Source organism: Rhipicephalus microplus, chromosome 10 (assembly GCF_043290135.1).
Source record: "Rhipicephalus microplus isolate Deutch F79 chromosome 10, USDA_Rmic, whole genome shotgun sequence".
In the NCBI taxonomy this organism is placed as follows: domain Eukaryota; kingdom Metazoa; phylum Arthropoda; class Arachnida; order Ixodida; family Ixodidae; genus Rhipicephalus; species Rhipicephalus microplus.
In genome coordinates this window covers 5,806,405-5,827,382 of record NC_134709.1, presented here as the reverse complement: position 1 = coordinate 5,827,382, position 20,978 = coordinate 5,806,405, and the positions used below count along the sequence as shown (strand labels likewise).

The 20,978-nt window shown below is 41.2% G+C and overlaps 1 protein-coding gene across 1 annotated transcript in view; it reads right to left on the bottom strand.

Annotated features, from left to right (window-relative positions):
- LOC119181382 (protein KRI1 homolog) overlaps nucleotides 1-20,978 on the bottom strand; it is a 50,964-nt gene that overhangs the window by 21,745 nt on the left and 8,241 nt on the right. Inside the window, exons 5-10 of the mRNA XM_037432611.2 lie at nucleotides 20,104-20,208; nucleotides 18,508-18,595; nucleotides 12,725-12,805; nucleotides 8,203-8,421; nucleotides 3,982-4,077; nucleotides 1,665-1,835 (exon numbers count right to left, since the gene is read on the bottom strand). Coding sequence (XP_037288508.2) covers nucleotides 1,665-1,835; nucleotides 3,982-4,077; nucleotides 8,203-8,421; nucleotides 12,725-12,805; nucleotides 18,508-18,595; nucleotides 20,104-20,208 — 760 coding nt within the window. The remainder of the gene's footprint in view (nucleotides 1-1,664; nucleotides 1,836-3,981; nucleotides 4,078-8,202; nucleotides 8,422-12,724; nucleotides 12,806-18,507; nucleotides 18,596-20,103; nucleotides 20,209-20,978) is intronic.

Here is a 20,978-nt window from a genome sequence, read left to right as displayed (position 1 = left end):
TTTACTCCGGCTATATACGGGTGAAAACTTTTTTTTTTCACGCTTGCTATCCCCAAATTACACACCGGACTATATGCGAGTCCTAGCTATATGCGGGCTGTTACAGTACTATGTAATTTATACTGGCAGTGCTTGGTGTGCGCTGCATTCTGCACTTTAGTCCCAGACGCTTCGCAAGACACTTTCACAGAACACCGCAAGAAATCCCCCAATGTATGTCTTCCACGAATGAAAGCTATTCAGTAATCTTACCACAAAGGTTTATTTTTCAAAAACTAATGCTGTATGCATGTTTTAGGCGCAGCAGAGCGTCTGGGACTAGGCAAAGGATGTGACATGCACCGAACTCTGCCAGTACAAATTACGTGCTTCATCACGATATCATGACTTGGTGTTTCCGAGGCAAAAACAGGAGTGACACTTTGCGCTTATTCTGACGTTTCGGTGTGCACTGTTGAATATAGCAAACTAGCAGCCTGGCGAGTAAAAAAAAAAGGGGGCGCGCGTGCGTAGTGCCCGCTTTTGAGCTTCACAGGCAGCTGTCAGAAGGCGCCCTGGTGCTGTTTGATACGTGCTCCCGCGGTCTGCAATATTTTGATCGCCACTGTAAATGATTCAGTGCAATCAATGTGTTGCCAACAACACTTTACATATGAAAGGGTTTTTCAGCCTTTTTTTCCCTTTTTGAACTTCAGTAAAAGCCCAACCGAGTTCCAAATCGGCCTTGTAGATGTTTATAGTCTAACTTTTCCGAGTACCTGCTCAAATTTCAGGTTCAAAACAGCATTTTCAGTCCTCACTCTGCCACAACTATCATCTCCATGTCGGAACCAACGCTTTCTTGAGTCAATTCGTTCGCAAGCTTCAATGACAGCTCTGCCGCAATATGAGAGTGATATGCAGTGAAGAATATAGGAAATCTGAAGGGGTCACATTTACTTGGTATTGCCTGTATTTGTCTTTCGGAAGTTCGAATAGTTAAAATAGCAATATTCTAGTGCAAATCAAGTCGAATAGCAAATATTATTTAAAAAATGTTCTAAATTTCTAATATTGTGCATTCGTCAAAAAAAAAAAAAAAAAAGCCTCACTTTATAGACTAAATGAATGCCATTTGATATGGTGATGTTGTTTTCGTGCACATGTGCATTGTCAGAAGTGAAAGCTGGATGTATTTCAATAAATTCAGTTGTTACTCTGTACTTGTCCAGTCAACTTCTATTTGCCTTTCGTGAACCACACAGTTTTATTTCAGTTGTAGAGCATCTATGCCACACTCAGGTACTATTCATGCACAAAATAAACGAACACGAACTCGCAATGAAATACCCTCAGTCACCATTTTGTGATGGCAATGGCATTGCATGTGGCCCCTTTGATGGCGACACCAGTGTGGGGTTTTTTTTTTTTTTTTTTTTTGGGGGGGGGGAGGTGATTGGGGGTGGGGGCACCCACAACAAATGAGTTTCTTCGAAGGGGCTGGGAACTTAGGTGTTGTGTTCGGAACAGGTAGGCCCTTGGGGCGCCAATGCCACCCCATACATGGGAATCGTGCCGCAGATCTGGTTATGGTTTCGTATTTGGTTCTAACATTTAAGAAACTTTGAACTCATTTGGTCGGAAAATGGTGCACGTTAGATTCAAGTAAATGAGCTAGTCCTTACATTCATGCGTCGGTCATGCTCCTGAGGGTCAAAGTCTCCCTCGATATCGGCATCTGCGATACCCAGCTGGTCATTTCCAGTGACCTCCTTGAGCTTCTGAAGTTTTTCGAGGATTTCTTTCTTCTTCAATGCCTTTAGTCGATTGATCTCTTCCTTTTTCTGCTCTTTCTCCTGAAAACGCACAAAGAATTTCAGCAAATGGCATCACCAAGCACTACGTGGCCTCAGCACAAATGTAGCGCAGCAGGAAAGTTACAAGCTGCTATTCAAGTCATTGTACCAACGTGCAGATCATGGCATCAGCATGAAAGAAACTATTCATAAAGAAATAGTTAGAACTTGGTATAAGAAAATGTTGTGATATAATCAAGTATTTTACCTTCTTCCGGACTCACTGAAGGATATGGCAAGTTCTCAGAAGGAAGGCAATTGGAATTAACGACCACTTTTGCTGAAAGTGAAGGTTCTTCTAGCGAGGGCACCCTAGCATGTTTCCTAGGAGGTGCTTGCAGTTAGCACCTCTAATGCTATAACACGGCAAAGTTACATGGCTAGTCTCGACTTTTGTTGCATAACTGCGTATCGGTAACTAATGTCCTTGACACCACACCAGATCTTACTTGCTTATTCGCACGTGTGAATGCAAAATATTGCAGAACTTAAAACGGGATCAACATGAACAGAGCTGCCATAATTCAAATCGGCGTCAAACACTCAAGCAATTTCATACTGAAAAACTTGTTTTGGAGATGCACAATGTCCAGAACATTCCAGAGCAACCACTAGAGCAAATCACGTCCCCGGTGAAGGCTTCTTTAGAGCCTGACACAACCCTTCCTCTAAGCGAGCGCTTGGCCCCGTGATGGCTTTTTTCCCCTCGTTCTTTGCGTACACTCCGCACCGAACAGGTGCCCGTGCCAAGTGCACAGTACCGCTGTTCAGCTTTTATCCAGAAAATAGTTACGTCGTCATAGAGTGCATTCCACATTTCTACCATTCCTGCAGATGATGCTTCGCAAACGTAAAGGTTTTGTTACGCGGGACTTCGCCTTTTCAATCTACAGGCGGAATCACAAGCTTGGTAGGCTTATGCAGTACAGTTGTCATGGCCATTCTCCCGACCGCGAAACCAAGCTTTTTTCGAGTAGGTGAGCTTGCAAGGGTGATCTCTTTCTGCACCCGATCTGATATTATCTAGGGCAAGATTCCAGGAGCGGCATGCCAAGTTGCAAACCAGCAGGCTAGGCATAAGGAGCGCTAACCGTGTAACCACCATCAAGAGTGGATGCAGAAGTGGGGTCTGGTGCAATGTCTACAAAAAGTGTTGCAGTGGTTACATTCTGAAAGGGATCCAAGGAAACAACTTTTTGATTCTGAAAGCAATGACTCGCATCATCAACAAAAACAAAGGCGCGCATGTGCAACACTTGAGCAACTCGAGAGGTAGTTTGCTGTCGGCAGTGCTTATGACATCGCACCAGGGAAATAGAAAGCATAAAGAAATTCGGTTGCCTTTGCACGGGGAAATTCGGCGCATAAATGAATTTTGTGCTGGAGCATCTTTAGTCCACGAACGTTAACTTTCAACATGTGAAAATTTAAAGGAATGAAAATTCACACACCAGTTGCACCACTCGATTCTCAAAATGGCACAGTCGCCTGTTCGTTCCTTTTTGCCCATGTGCGATCTTAGCAAAATAGCGTTTTTGTTATGGTGTGCACATTCACTCCTCTAACGAATTATGTCAAGAAACAGTACTAGTCTGACCAGCTGTGCACAAGAGCGCACATTTTCCTTAATCTACGTGTGCTCACAGCCACTGTAGTGTGGTGCGTGAACATGCGAACAATGCATACTCGGGCATTGCGACCTCAAGTGATTAGTTTCGTTTGAAAGATAAATTCACTTTGCTTGGCATAGAATGGTTGAGATGTAGCGGGATGTAGCACGATTGGTCTTTTGGAGCAGTTTGGTGCAACAGGCGCAGCTATCGCATCACTGAAAAAGTGATAATTTTTTGCCCACAACCAAAGACATGCGGACATGCCCACCGATGCCAACGCCAGAATTTGTTAAATTAGCTATTTAACACTATCACATCCACAACAGTGACAGTTTGGTAATGTTACTGATGTCAAAAAAAGTAATACATGCATGCCAGGCATTAGAATTGCAATTTAGATTGCAGAGTTATTCACATATTGCTGTGGTTGCAAGTTAGTAAAGAAACACACAGCACAAGAAAACTCGTACAGAATATCGTACTGCGTACACTTTCATGTTAAAGTTGCCAATGGTAAAAAACCTTCAGCTCACCTGTAGTTTCCTTTCCCTCACTTCCTGTCTTTTGAGTTTTCGCCGATCATCTTTCCGACGCATCGAATCTTGCATTGTTCTGGGGTATTTCTTGATCTGCAAAGAAAAATAGACGGCGCATGTTCAAATTACCATGAAGACTAACTGGTTTGTTTACTCATTTTAATGAGCCCAATCAGTGCAGGTATTATAAAAAGTGATTACGGTACGCACTCAAGGCGTGGAAAATGAAGAATGAATGATGCAGATACCTCAGAATACTACTCGGAAAAGCACTCTCCATATGCAGCGCGATCCCATATATGCAACACAAATTTGAAGCGTAGCGACACATTTTTTTGCGTGTGTGGCATCATCTGGTGTCACTTGACCGAAGTCAAGCAGTCGATCACACGCAACGAAACACTGACAACGCAAAAGTAGTCTTTTTTTTGTTTGTTTGTTTGAAGGAGTGGCAGCCCACGATAGAAAAAACAGCGGCAACGCCAGCTAGAGGGGCACAGGCCCATCTGGCTGCCTCGTGCCAACCCACGTGCACTAACGAGTGCTTGCAGTCACCAGGGCTTCAGACGTGTTGTATGCGATGCTGTTGCTTCACGCTTCGTTGGCAGTGGGGCAACCACAGAAGATGCATGTGCATGCCCTAAATGACAATATCCGGGGCAAAATTGTAAGTGCCCAAAGTTTATTATATCTAGGATGTCTTCCAATGCAACCTTGTTACATGGAGGTCGCAAAGCATGTGCTTCTAAGAAGTAATGGAAAGCAATAGGAAAACTTCATAGTACTGGGGAATTCGTTGTATGGTGGTTCATTATACAGTGAAGTCCACTTATAACGATGTAAAGGAAACCTGAAAATACGATCGTTATAACCGATGATCGCTATATCTGAACTGCCGTAAAAAATCGTCGCCCGACGCATACCTTTCGTAGCTCCGGGCTCAAATTCACTTTTTCCACCAATGAACAGATGATGTAGATAAAAGGCTTTAAAAAAAAAACACTTTGTTTTATACTTCGAAGAGCATTTATGACTTTGGCGCGATGAAGCCTGATACCTGTAGTTGCTTCCGCGGAAGCTTCAGCCTAACAATATCTGAACTGCCGTAAAAAATCGTCGCCCGACGCATACCTTTCGTAGCTCCGGGTTCAAATTCACTTTTTCCACCAATGAACAGATGATGTAGATAAAAGGCTTTCAAAAAAAAACACTTTGTTTTATACTTCGAAGAGCATTTATGACTTTGGCGCGATGAAGCCTGATACCTGTAGTTGCTTCCGCGGAAGCTTCAGCCTAACAATATCTGAACTGCCGTAAAAAATCGTCGCCCGACGCATACCTTTCGTAGCTCCGGGTTCAAATTCACTTTTTCCACCAATGAACAGATGATGTAGATAAAAGGCTTTCAAAAAAAAAAAACACTTTGTTTTATACTTCGAAGAGCATTTATGACTTTGGCGCGATGAAGCCAGATACCTGCAGTTGCTTCCGCGGAAGCTTCAGCCTAACAAGCGTGGTTTGCATACCTTCAGGCAGTTGCGAATACTCTGGCGGCATTCCTTGGGTACGCATGAAGACTACTAGCACATCGATCGACACTAGTGCACTTTGCATGGTCATCGACAAGGCCGGAGAGGCGCTGTTACTATTGACCTCGTCGACACTACTGTCACCGCTGCCGTCGCACAACTCTGTCGTCTGTCGTGACATCACATCCGCGATGACTGAATGAATTTATCGATGTGAATGTTACGATTATTCTAGAACATGCCGTCCAAACGGAAAAATTTTCATCTATGTATCCAATATACGGCAGATACCATATCGTTATACATGTATTTTTCCCAATAGCCACAATGCAAAAAATGAGACTGTTAAGTCCACCCACCGTTATAACTAATTTATCGTTATATGTATGTGGTATTGTTATAAGTGAAGTGCACTGTAGAAGGCAGGTTTAACTGTAGTTGACCAAAGAATACATGTGGTATTTCTGGGTATATCAGTCAAAATGAACTTCTCCAGTCGTACAGTTGAACCCCTCAATAACAAAGTCGACGAGGAAGTGATGTTTGTTCATTCTGGTCAAAATTTCATTGTGACGAAAATAGAAAAACATGCACACTAATGGCAGTACAGATAGCCGGGCGAGTTGATATGTATCCAGTCAGTCAGTTGGTCAGTCGGTCAACGAACTTTATCCACAAATTGTCCTGAGTAGCCGATGCCCCTCAAGAAGGCGGGTCGGCTGCGGGCCGCACCCACGTTGGTACAGGAAGGGCATGCACCGCAAACTGTGGGCCCTCTGGACAGCCCAAATTTAGACCTCCCGGTCCGAGCTGGTGATTGCAGTCTTCCAGGCATCCTCTGTGCTGACAGGCTTGCCATCGCGCAGCGCCGTGCATTGCCAGAGCATGTGAGCTATCGTGCATTATCTCTCATTGCAACGAGGGCAGTGAGTCTTTATGCTGTCAATAAACTTACTGTAAACTAAGGACGACGGGTAATTACCAGTTTGCAGCATTCGTAAAGTAATTGACTGGGCCCTCGACAGTTGCGGGTACGAGAACCCACGCCTGGGCAATTGATAGTGCTTACATATTTCGTTAAAGGAGAGGAGGGAATCAAGCTGCTGGATGCTTCTCCCAAATGAGAAAACGAGTGCCCGTCGCGGTGAGACAGTGCGTTGTGCGCGGGCATTGGCAGGCTCATTGGCATCAGGGATAACAAGGTGGACATTCTTGCCCATGTGGGCAGGAAGCCAGGTGATGTGACCATTGATTGCAGTGCAACTTGGAATTTCGGTAAGAATATTGGCTGCCTGCTTACAAACTGACCTCGTCATGAATGCTTGTACAGCAGTTCGAGAGTCAGTGAAAATGCGCGTGAGCGTGGGAATAGCCACAGCCAATGCTATCGCAGCCTGCTCAGCCCTGGCTGGCATGGTAACTGGAAAAGACGCTGCCGTGAGGGGTTTACCGTCAAGGTCAGTGACATCAACCACGAAATCGGCTGTTCCAAGATACTATGCTGCGTGCACTTGTCTGTCTCTTTCTTGTTCTGTACTGTACTGTAAAAAAAGTTGTAAAATGTATGCACACTAATTACGTCGCACATCAAAATTTATTTAAAACCACTACTGTTCCTTCGAAATCAGGTATGGCTACCATCTTGTGCTGCACAAGGGTGCCAATATGACGTTTTTATTTATTTATTTATTTATTTATTTATTTATTTATTTATTTATTTATTTATTTATTTATTTACAGGTACTGCAGGCTATACTCGCTGTTATGCTGTTTTTTGAGTATGGAACTGTATGCAGCAAGCCGCATGAGATGCTGAACTCCTCTACAATAGCCACCTTTTCTCTGCTTTTTGCAGCTTTGGAGATATTCAACTTATCCTGCGGAAAACTTACAATTTTCAATATGAGATGGTGCCTTCTTAACCAGAAAACAACATTGCATGTAAGCAAAGCGCCGGAGAACTAGGAGTGCGCACGGAGAAACACACAGCAGCAAGCAGGCAACACGACCCCACTTTTGTTGTTGTTGTCACTTGAAACGTCCCATGCCGACATCAGAGGTGTTAGCAATGAACTGTTCTCAGTAAAAACAAAAGAACAAAAAAACTCTTTTTCACTTCTTGCTGATGCTAGTCACTGATGCTTGTCAGTGGAAACGTATGCGCCTGACCTGTCGAATGAGCTGCGCTGAAACTTTCGAACTTCAGGTTTACCAACTACATCAACGGTTGAAAAAAATGAAAGCTGTGGAACACTACCGGAAACTTCCTGTTATTGTGGGAGTGCTTTTTGACATCCCTTCGCTGCCAAGAGGGTGCAAGTGCATTTACTTTATGGACGGTTGCCACAAATGTCAGATCACTTTGTTGCCACGAGGATTGCATTGTTGAGGGCGTCCCTCATTGAGGAGTGAAACTGTATTACTCAATCTTGGGCAAAAATAACGTCATAGTAAACGCATGAAAATCAAAGGACGGTGGCGGGGAATAAAAAGAAAAATCTATTACAGAAAAAAAAAACATTATGCAGAATTATATCAACAAGATTTCCCTGTAAAGCATGCTCTGCAGGGAAGCACTGCAGTGAAAAAATTCAGTTTCTCATTTTACTAATCGCAGCAACAGGGGTTGCCCTGTGAACAGGTTCTTCTGGTATTCAAACACGAAGAGGACCCAAAACATGCTACTCACAAATTCAGAGTCTGGCTCTTCAAAGCGGTAATTGAACTTGTGCTCAAATGTTTCCTGTTCCTCGAGAATAGCCTCATCTGCACTCAGGTCTTCATCGTCTTCTGGCTGGGCTGCTGGTAACCTGCTCTTTTCCAAGTAACGCTTGTTGAGAATGTAGTCACGAAGGAATTCCTCAGCTTTGTCCAAGTTGCTGCTGTTCCAGTAGTCATGGAGGTAGCCCTGAAAAGTACCGCAGAAAAACAACAAAGGACGTTAGACAGTCACTTTAAACAGCTTCGCTACTAAAAGAAAGATACATCATTAACTCAGTCATCTATACCGCGGTTACTACGATACAGTTAAAAATCTTGGAGGACGCTTGAGCTTCACTGTCAAGAGGAGAACATGACATAATTGGGCCCCATGCACATCGCCTTCTCAAGTGCTAGTCTCGCTCAAGTTTATGCCTTAGCCAGTAAGGAAACAAATGACTGTGCGTGTAACATTGGCCTTTTTGAGCTATACTAGTATGCTTACTGCTAGTACAGTTCTTAAGTGCTCACCATGCCATAACTTTTCCTTTAGCAAATCAGCAAAGGGCCGACTACATGTACGTAAGGCAACATGCGAGCCTATGCAGCTGTTCATTTTGATGACGCTTTTATTGATGATGATGGTTGAATATGCCTTAGCGCTTTGTAATGGGTGGGTTTTAAAACACCCCCACATTGCACAACTTACACGTCTTGACACCTTCTACACTTCTTCCATGCAATATTACATGCAGTGAGGAGATTCCTTCCACTACATAATATTCATATAGCATTTCACCCCCCTTACTGAAGCAGTTTTAAGAGCATTGTGGTAGAGCACCTGCTTGTAATGCAGACAGCCTGGGTTCCATTCTCACTTTGAACCGAAAACTTTTCTTATTTATTTTATTTCCATCTTTTTCAATTTTTTGGTCACAGAAAAGATAATTTTTCACAGCAACAGGAGCTTAATTTTGGGTGAGTTGGTTCATCGTAATTGCATTGTAGTAATATCGTGGTGCATTCCGACCCAGACACCCGAATTTCCACGAAATTAACTCTTTGGCACTCTTTCTTGGTAGGAAGCGCAGCAACTATTACACGGAACACACAACACAAGCGCTTAACAGTAGTTCTGTGCATTAACAGTAGTTCTGTGCAAATTCGTTAATTCAGTGATGATATCTGGTGTTGCAGTGTCTACATTGTTAATGATTCGACAGACTTATCTGAAAGGCCTTTTGAGCACCCATGTGAAGCTAGATTGTTGTGCCGACATCCTTATGTGTACCATCCACCTTCTAGTCTGACACTGGACACTCAAGGAAAATATGCAGTCATCACTGATGGCTGAAATACTGAAATAGTGCTACTTTCGTGACAAGGAAATGCTTATACCTGAAATAAAATGTTATTCTAGTAGTCCTCACAGTATTAGCGGACGAGTCACCTGCCAGGAAAAGGAAGAAGGCCTTTCTGAAGTAGTGGTTGCCTTGTGCCTTTCCTGTGAGGCCACTGACATACGCAAAGGGTTAATGGAATGCAGTGTTACTGAACGATAGTATTGACCTCTTGTGATGCTTTATGTAACCACAGTTTTAGACACGCTACTATTTGCCTAGCGTTTTCGAGGAAAGAAAGGATTAAAAGGCAACTTATTCGCAATTACGTTGCTCAAACGCATTTACACCACAAGTAAAATGCAAAATATTTCTGCAATAAAAATTTTGAGCTTGCCTCGTTGAAGTGGGCCCCACTAGATGGCACCACCTATTCAGCCTAAACAGGCGAAAACTAAACTTTTGCCCCAATCACGTCACTCCCCATGGTAACACCAAGAGGTCCTTTTTTCCATGAATCAAACATTAACGATGAAGCAGCATTTTATCATGTGTTGTAATGCATGGAAGGTTCTTTTTTAATTGCTACTAGTTTGATTACTAGTCGTTAATTGTAGCCAAGCCCTCTTACGTCATTGGGATTGTTTTAAAATGCCCCACTCATGGCGTGTATGATGTCGTACATTTGCCTTAAAGCACCGCTGCAGTATTAATGTTTTAGACATGCTCGAACATTTATCTTTCACTCTGATATGAATGGTTAATTTCCTTTAGTGTGCCATTAACTGAACGACACAGGTAATGTTCGAGCAATACATTATGAAGGCTGCCATGCAAGCCTTCATAGATAAATGCACACTACAGAGAAACACCATCTTCACAATAATGGTGTACTTACGTATAAACCTATAAGTACCGCCCTGGCTGAAAAACAATAGCAAAGTGAATGAAGAGCACACGACGCTACACCGAATTTCCAAGGCTCGGCTTACAGTAAAACTGAACTACCGGCTTAAAAGAAGACGCGGGTCTTAAAACGATGAAAAATGGCCAAAAAATGATTTCTGCGCCTCTTTGCCGTTTATACCTCTAAGCATCTACTCTCAAATTACCAATGCCCAATACACTTAGAAAATGCGATAAAATAGGCCTTTTTCAAAAGCACCCTGGCAGCAGTAAATTGCCCTAAAAAGCACAAAATTTGTTCAAACATGGCACGCGTGCCATGAGCGTTGCAGCGGGCCGAGCGTCACCATCTTGAGCTAGATTTGAAGCTATTTCCATTGTGCGCAATTTGCGCCATCTCAAAATGGTGTCATCCAAGCGGAATGGCCGCCGTCGTGGGTTTTCTGAAGGTCGTTCACGGGTTGCTGATTGGCTATCACTCGGCGGACATTTTGAGTGCCGCATACCGGGGCTCCCATTGGCTGACATGGCCGGCGTGCTTTTCAAGAGTGTAGTTCCACGTTTCCCATTGACTGGCGCGACCAACGCGTGTATTTTTTTGCTTGCACGTTCACCCTCCTGGTTGTCCGATTGTGTACGCCTGCTCTTGCGCTTGTGTATGTTTCTTGGCGCACAGTGTTTGTGTTTTGTGCGGGTAGTTAATCCACGCGATCGAGATGTTTGGTGACTCATCTCAAACTGTCCTCGCGAAAAGCTTTTTTTGGAAGCAGTCAAAAGCGGACTCAGAACAAGAAGGCGCCGGCAAGAAGTGCACCGTCGGGGCAAGAGTTTGGTTGAGTCGGCGCCCATTAGGCACCTTTACGTTTACAATCCGCTCCGTGTGCAGAATGATCTCGCGAGCAGCGGAAAAAAGAGCACATGTCACGCTCCACTTATGAAGGCGATTGAGTGATGGGTGAAGGTGCGTCCGCTTGGTTTCGCGGCAATTTCACAAATGCACATGTGAGAAACACAAAATCTATGCAGTTCCCTGCACTCTCTTGGGACCCTACATCTGCCCGTGGCTGTGCACAAGAGACACTCAGCTCATAGCGACCTATTACACAGGACAGCAAGCATGCTGCCTAACATCCAGGTAGTTAATTCATATGAATAGAGTTTTCATTAATTTACGAGGAAGCATTGGCTTTATTTTCACACCCCATGGTACTTCCAGGACCCCCCCTCCTTCCCTCCAACCACTTGCCATGGTGGGGCTCAGATCTTGCTGTCCACAGTGGAAATTTTTTTTAATGATGTATTGGATAAAATAAGACATTTTCTGTTTTGTTTAGCAGGGAAACAGATAGGGAACATCCAAACAAAATTTACTGTTGAAGATTCCTTTTAGAAATTTCTGTAGTGAGTGTTGAAACTTCAAATGAGACTTTCTCAGCTTCACAATTTGTTTTTGCCAGCTTGACTAGCCTTACAGAACTTTTCGTTATGTTTTTGTAAGCCAATTTTAATAAATGTTGTACCGTTGACCTCGTAAGGAATCGAACTGTGAAGCTATGCTATTTTTTTTATGGCCAAGTTGAACATATAAGGTTTTGTGAACAATAATCTGAGCAAATTCCCCTTAAAAATTATGGGGCATCAATATAATTGAAAATTTTCATATGATGACGGATATCAGCATCAATATAAATAGCATAGCTCCTAATAGCAGATCTTTGGCTACAGCTGCTTCTTAAATTGAACCAAAAAATATCGAGGGAAAGTGCCTTAATCATCCGTAAGAAATGACCTAACTTGACTTCACTTATTTTCTCATAATCTGAGAACTACTTGAAGTACAATAAAACTAATTAGGTTTTTTTTTTTAAAACAGGAGAAAGAAACACATATACACACTCAATTCCATTCATATATCTCTAATAAAAATTTCATTTTTAAGACCGCCGTCGCCCCTTAATCTATGTTCAATGTTAAGCACTTCGTACACCTAGGTAACATTTAACAACACAACAATCTGTTTGGTGAGCCAAGTATGCAACTTAAGAGATGGCCCAATGCAACCAACCACTCACATGCAAAAACAGAGCATGGGAACAAAAAGTTTCTGATGTACTGGTCACCAGTATCAAGCGAGTTTACGGATTATGAGAACCTAGGGCACTCATCACATGGCAAGCATCAAAGAAAATGTAACACTGCACATGATTATTCCTAAAGCAGTAATCCCTACACATTGATAACAGTGCAAACACAAGGAACACATACCAATTTCTCAACATCTTTCTTTTGGTGAATCTTATCCACCTCTCCTTTCAGCCACTTCCTGTATTCTTCATCAGCCTCGGCCTAAGAAAAAATGGAACAACAACATCAGAGAGGAATGCAAAATCGGTACAAGACGGTTTAGTTGGGCCAGTTAGTGTAATATCGAAAAAATGAGCAGTTTACCAAAAAAGTGCAATGAAAACATGCGGGATTAAGGTGCCTCCAACAACAAAACATTAACCCCTGGGGAACATTTTCTCTTAAGTCCCTCAAGAAGAGTGCTAATTGCACAAATAAAATTGTGTAAGGTATCGCAGCAAAGTTGAACATCTAGCCTTAATTTTATGCCCTCATTTATAGTTGCCCTGCAGAGACACACCACATAGGATGCTAGTAAGGAGCATCAAGGTCTGTTTTATAAGAAAAAGATCATCTTAAAACACGATAGAGCTTTAGAATATTAGAAGGTATTCACGAATATTCAAATGACTATTAAATTATTCGAATTTAAGCTATTCAAAATGAACGAATAAGCTTGTGAACATTAAACTGCACATGCCAACCCCCTGTAATGGTGGCATCACCACAGTGTAGAAGTCGTATGCCATTGAAACACCTTTCTAAAATATGTGCCACTGCAATGCCTCATTTCAAAGTTAGATGAGTGCGACAAATCATCTGATACGTTAAAAAGCTTGTTAGTTGGACTTAAATGCTCTAAGTACTGTAAATTGTAAAACATAATCTGCTTCAGCGGTCATCCACTGGCATCCTACTGTAATTCAAATCCTGCAACTACTCAAAAATGTTTTCACGTAACCTCGAGCCAGGAATGGCATTCCCACATGCCTTGTTTCAATTAAAAAAAGATTTTGCATGGTAGTAAGGTCATGACAAGTATGCTCATTTCTCTGTCTAATACAGTAAAAGCTTGTCCATTCGAAGTCACTGGGGCCGCGAGAAAGCTTTGAATTAAGCGGGTTTTCGAATTAACAGTACAAAAAGTAGGATGCAAGGAACTTGAAACTATTCAAAGTAATTGGTGCTCGTCGTTTGCTGTGCCGGCTAGCTTGAGGCTCCAAAGGTCAAGTTTTCCAGCAATACCTGGTCTTTCTTTTGCCGCGATAATGGAGGAGCGATGGGCTTCGCTGCTGCCACCGAAAAAAAATTAAATAAATAAAACTCGATCGTGATAGACTAAAATGTGCACTTGCAGAAAACAGGACATCTTCACTGCAACACAGTAGTGACGCGCGAGCAGCATGTCGCCTGCTCCTCGCTGCGTCAGCATGTCATGATGCAACCATTCGCACATTCTTACTATCATAATTATGAATTTAGCACTGGCCCATATGGCGAAGCTAACGATGTGTTTTGGCTGGAAAAAATATATTTTTGAAACTTTCGAATTTAGTTTTCGAAGTAGGCGATGCTGGCAAGAATTTTGCCAGCAGTGCAAAGACGCGAATTGCTGGAGCAAACGGCAATCGAAGATTCGCATACATCACAATTTCCACTAAACTGTTCTTTATTAATTTCTTTAGAACCCCAGAAAGAATGGGCAAACCATGACCCGCTGACGTTGCGATAAACATGCAATAAGCTGCCCGCGTGTCACTGCTGTGTTGCAGTGAAGCACGGCTCATTTTCCGCAGGCGCACGTTTTGGTTGATCACAAGACCTTTTTTCTTCTTCCTTTTTTTGCGCTAGAAGTAGCGAGACTGAAATGCTTCAGCTGCCCCTCATTAGTATCATATGTTGCATTGCCTTGTGGCAATTAATGGCCATCGTTTCCGCAAATTCACGGCGAAATCGGGATCTAAAACTGGCACATGGCACTCAGTTTCAAATTAACCAGACTGGTGCCAGCCGCCGCTTCAAATTATCCAGTCAAACTTGCATGGGAAAATACGTGGCTGCAGAAATCCTTTGAATTAAGCGAGATTTCAAAATAACAGAGTTTTAATTAACAAGGTTTTACTGTATATGAAATATACTATTCAATCTGAAATTGTTTGACCAAATCACCATTTGCTTTGAATTTAAAATTGACTATTTGTACATTTCTAAATACTAAACATCTAGGGACAAATAAACGATTAAAACATAAATTTCTCTGTAATCGTAACGAATAAGTAGCAAACATTTTGCACTGCCAATTGAAATGTCTCTGTCTCTGTAGAGATGATCACCTCAAGACTCCTATATGAAGGGAAGAGGAGATGAAGGGAAGAATTTGAAAGGAACACTGCTGTTACAAATTCCTTAATTTTTTAAATTTCGGCACACATTTTTATGAAACTTTGTGTGTTTATGTACATTTGTGTGCCGATTTCAAATATAAATTTTTTTTTCTAATAATATAATGTGTAGCTTTTAAAATAAAATGGAATATATTTCATGTGCGCTTTGGGGAGCAAAAATTTAGGTAAACTGCGAGAGTTATAGTAAATAAGCATACCACCATAATCTGGAAACAGAACAGTGTGCAGTGAAATAAAATTGGATGTTCTAAGCCCATTTAAATCAAATTTATTCTTATTGTTGTTGCTACCAACACAAAAGGAGTTCTGTGCTAGACATCACAGAGGGTCAAGCCAGTCTCGCACCCTTCCAATATTTCAGAAATGCTGCCAAACTTTTATTCCCCCCATGTACAGTAAGTAGCCAGCTGGGTTTAGTCTTGGTTAGGGGGGGGAGACACTGTGCCTGAAAGCTTTTTTTCAAAGTTCTTAACAGATTTCAATGAAACTCGCTGTGTTTATATATGTGTGTGTGCTGTTTCAAAAATGCAATTTTTCCTTATTTTCGATGGAGGAAAGAATGTTGTAGGCCGATGTGCTCAGATATGAGTGCAGGTTAAAGAACCCCCAGGCGGTCAAAATTTCCAGAGCCCTCCACTACGGCATATCTCATATACGTATAGTGGTTTTGGGATATTAGACCCCACTTATCAATCAATCCTAGCAGATGTACTTTTTAAATTCCAGGTGCCCTTTTGGGAGCCATACTTTGCCTAAACATTGCCACAATGCGGATAACTGGTCAACAAAATAAACTACACATTAATGCCACGAAATCTAAGTTTGTCACTTCTTCCTCTAAAATCATTTTTCAGGATCTCCATCATTAACATTTGCTTCCAGCACACTCTATCCTACTGATAATGTCTTGTTTCTTGGTGTCACATTAGATAAACACCTAAAATTTGATGAGCATGTTCTGACTTTAACGAAAAGGCAGCTTTTGGCATTAGAATATCAATTAACGTTTATAATTTCTTCAATATAGAAACACTGGTCTCTCTTTACTATGCTTCCATTCATATGCATATTAATTATTGCATATCATCATTGGGAAACACCTATCACCCTTGCAGCACACTCAAAATGAAGCTATTTATATCATGACACATAGCAACTACACATCAGAAGCATCTTCGTTGCTCATCGCTAACGGCATTTTGTCCTTGGGAAAACTTCGCAAATAGTACTCACTCGCAATTCTGATGCCCAAATCTATCAACGGAAAGCTTCGATTTCCCATAGTCACCAAATGCCAGCATCATCACTCACTGTCAACCCATTTCGCTTCCAACAATAGCTATTTATTACAGAGACCCAGAACTAATTATGGCAAGTTCACCAGTAACTTCTCAGCCACACAACTGTGGAACTCATTACCATGCCATATTAAGACTATATTTAATTTCCTGACATTCAAGTTCAATCTTCGTTCTTACTTGCGTTCAGCATAATCATTTCATCATCCCCACTTTTTTAGCCTTTTTTATAAACAAATCATGTTAATACTATGTTTCTTTTATTACAGTGTTTAGTTTGTGTTCATATATAGCTGCATTCTACATACTTTTGTTACTCTTTCCTTATCGGAGGTCCCCTGTACAGTCTGTTGACTTTGGGACCTCCCTCTGTATAATCTCCATAATCCCCAATTGTAACTACCAATTTTGTGCAAATAAATAAATGAAATGAAAAGTGAGGGACTTACAAAGTAAATAAGCAAATTAACAGCCACTTTGTGCTCCTTCGATGCAATTTTAAATCATTTACAGTTGAGTCTCAACTTTTTTTTTTTTTTCAGAACAATACAGGTACTAACCAAAACACATGAAAACAAAAAAATCGGTAATTTTTTACATAACCTGTTTTTCGACCTGCATCTCCCCTTAAAAAACCTGGAATGGGTATAGAGTGCAAGAAAACAAGGACAGTTATTCTAAGCCCATATAAACACAAGCTGTGGCACATTGAATATTTGTGACAAATTGCAGCTTGACGTAGACTCACTGGCTAATGCTCAACATACCATAACTGTTGTTCAAATGGGTTTAAAGCATCCATTCTTGTCTTCTTACACTATGCACTCATTACAGGTCATTCTGATGTGCTTGATTACTTGGTAACTCTCTCACTTTAGGCAAGGCGTGGCTCTCAAAAAGCACATGAAATGTTGGACATCTTAAAAACTACATGTTATACCAGAATACTTGATATTGCATACTTGATATTTGCACACAAATATATATAAACTTAGCCAGTTTTGTCTCAATCGAGTAAGAGAGGGAAAATGATTGGACAAGTTGAGATAATGTGTTTGAGTATCCTTAGATGGTGGCAAACAGTTCTTAGGCCCAAGTGTCATCTTCGGCTAGCCTGACCACTAGTAGCTGGTCCTGGATCTTTGGGCTAAACCACGTGGTTATCCACTGCTGTGCGTTCAGATATTTGGTGTTTTCCCATTCATGAAGTTGGGACAAGTTCAGATAATGTGTTTGAGGTCTGCCCACTGATTGCAGAGTTTAGATTATTAGAGTAGAGGTCTGGATAGTAATGACTATAAGCGATTGGGTTTGGGAAGGTGCTTGCAATAGGCACCATACTGTTGCCTGCTGTTTATTTAATGAGGAATGTGGTGTAGGGTAATGCTGTATCCCTCAACAATAATTTTTTTAATTATTTTCAGGGCCCATGTCTTCCATCCTACTTCTTTTGAAGGAGAATGCAGGTCTCATATTTTTTATTTTTATGGTTGGGTGAACAGAATTAAATTTAACAAACTTGACCAATTTCTTTGCAGAACTTTTTATTAAATATTTGGTAGTTGACATTGAAACAAAAAATGTGCCATTTCTAAAAGCATATTTGTAGGAGGTACTTTTGGCAACTCTAGTTAGTTAAAAATACAAACAAAGAGGTTGATAGGCAGGCTAGTTGATATATATCCATTGTGAAAATTTCGCAGCAGAAATAAATGAGACTAAGTAATAAGGTACATAAACAAGCACATGCTTGCATTGCCAAGTTGTCATAATGAATCGCACAAAGAAACATAGACGACTACCAGAGAGCTGGCTTAGCCAGCGATGCTGATCTGGCTGTTTTCAATGAAGTTCGAGTGCAAAATAAATAGACACAAATATGAAAACTTTTCCCATATACTATTTCTGATAATCATAACTGTAATTTGGTGAACAACATTATAAGATAATAATTAGCATCACCAATACTTTGTACTTTGTTTTTGTGTTTTTTTTCTCATTAAACAAAGTTGCTAAATACATGCGCAACAAATATGCTTTTAAATATGGCACATCTTTTGTTCTCACAAAGCTATTAAAAATTTACAAAAATATTCTAAATCTGTGGAAAAAGCTGACTGAGTATTAAATTTCATGCAATTCGCCCAACTTTTCAATACACATTTTTTAAGGATGTACATCTCGCCTTCTTTTATCCTCTTTCCTCTTCTCTCTTTCTCACCTTTACTTCCTCACTGTGCTTCGCTGTCTTCAGTAGTGACCCATCATCGTCCTCATCGTCATCGAAGTCGGCGAGGGCTGCCTTGAAGCTGCACAAACCACCACAATACAAGAAGCAACATAAGTACTTAGTGAGCAATCAATTAGTAAAGCATAGCTGAAACAAATCTTGTAAGAACAATGAGAACAACATTCATAAAGTTTTCGCAAAGGAACATTCACAAAGCAAGAACTCACTCCAACTTTAGAAATCACCAAACATAATCTAATATAAAATATTCATCATCTAATTTCAATGGCAGTATCAAGACTCGCGACGCCCTACACATTGCAAATGCGACCACACTGTCATTTCAGACTGGAACTTTTTTTTTTTTTTTCGTGCAACGTGTGGCTCTGACTCTATTTTCTGAAAGCGTAAAAAAAACAAAAATGAAAAGCAATATACAATATAACAACTACACAGGACAAGCGCTAGTCCTATGTTTTTCTTTTGTGGTACCATCTTTATCTTGGCCATGACACCCAATTTTTCCCTCATAATCTGTGTTATGCTGGTTAATCCTTCGATGTTCACAAACAAGCTACTGATATACCTGAACAATTAGACAAGAACTTAATTTAAAACGAGCATTTTTATAAACATGCGAGGGGCTCGAGAGGTAGATAGCAGTGCGCCAACCGTCCCGTGACTTGACAAGCCATTTGTTTTGCAAATGCTTGTAATCCAGCTAATAATATTGTTTAGTGGTCAGCTGCATGTACAATGGGGCTATTGGAGCTCGCTTGAGTTGGGCATTTAAAACTGAGTGATTTGCAGAGGCTGAAAGCTAGGTAGCAGACGAAGGCTCCACAGCATGAAGCACATGACACGCCATGGGAAAATGACGATTGCCGGCGGTGGGCGGGGTTTACAACCGGCAACTTCTAGGGCTCATTTTACAATGAAATGTTCTGTTACAGGCCATTTTTATTACATGTACAGGCCATTTTTATTACATGTACAGGCACAATAGGCCCACTGCTTCTATACTTCAGTGAAAAATATGTGGTGGGTGACTGTGTCATGGCAGTTAATATAATTTTGCATGCTTCACCTTGACGTATAGTTTGTGTTTAAGTGTTGTAGCAGCCTGATTGCCGAGAGAGCTCTATAAAAAATTTTTATCCCCTAATACCAATGAACACCTCCTATCTATATTGTCTAAACTAAAACGAGTAATAAAGCAATAAAAGCGTTATGCAAGACCTGTGCTTGCATAGTCATCATTCTACAATACTACGTATAATAAAGTTTATCTCAGCTTCATATTCAGTCAATGTAACTACTTTTAATTAGTTATAATTAGGTTATGCCCGACGTCGATTTTGGCCGAAATCTCGTCTGGCCAGGAAGTAATGGCATTGTACATAGAAGGAAAAAGACCAGATGTCAACCAAGTTATGGTACCGAGTTATGCCTCCTATAGAATTTAAATCCTTTCTTCTTGAAATGAACTCTACAAGAGTAAAAATGGTGTGTGTTTCCTCACAATTTTATTTAAGGCCGACTGCTTGTGGGCATTACAGGGTTAATGAAAACAAAAAGTGAACAAACCTTCTTTTTAGGTGTTCCTCTTCAGCAGCAGTGGCAAAATGGCCCTGCTTATGTTGGGTCGATAGATCGGCATCTCCTTCGACATCTTCCTCGTCCGACGGCATGCTGCATCAAACAGAAAGAAAGGCAAAAGTGAACAATACAAAATAACACACAGACAGACAGTTCATCAAGTCAACATTCTCAAACAGTATTTATAATAGAACTGAAAATGTTACAGAGTTATCCCATAATGTGTGAACTCCAGTGTCCGCTCACACATCACTATGCGCTTTTCCAGAGCTCTGGAAATTTCGACTGTCTGGTGTTCTTTAACATCTACTGACATGGCACAGCACACAGGCCTCTACCATTACACCTCCATCAAAATGTAAGCGCCATGACCAGAATTGAACCCGAACACCATAACCACTGCTTCACCGCGGCAGACTGATGCTGCAATACGAAACACGATGGAAACTTAAAAGACATCAGCCACGAAAATAAAAAAAATTCAGTGGATTCCACGGCTTGTGGGAATAGGTGTCATTCAAAGCAGCCAACGAGCGATTGTCTAGGCTGCATCTTTTAGCTTTTAGCCTACAACCTGCCAGCATATTCACAGTGTACAGGGAAAGTGGATAAAACGTAGACCAACAGAATGCCTAGACAGACATCATAAATGTAAACTTGCATGTTAACACGTTCACATGTTTGAAAACAAATCAAGGTAATGCACAGCGATTTCCCAGGCCACATTAAACCTAATTCGAAGTCGTTGTGACCAGAGTTCATGCACGGCCTCTGATACAACCGTCCAAAAGGGGATCTCAGAGGACAGAATTTGTTTCAGTGAAATGCATGCTGCCGCTCTTACTTATGTCGAAAGTTGTGAA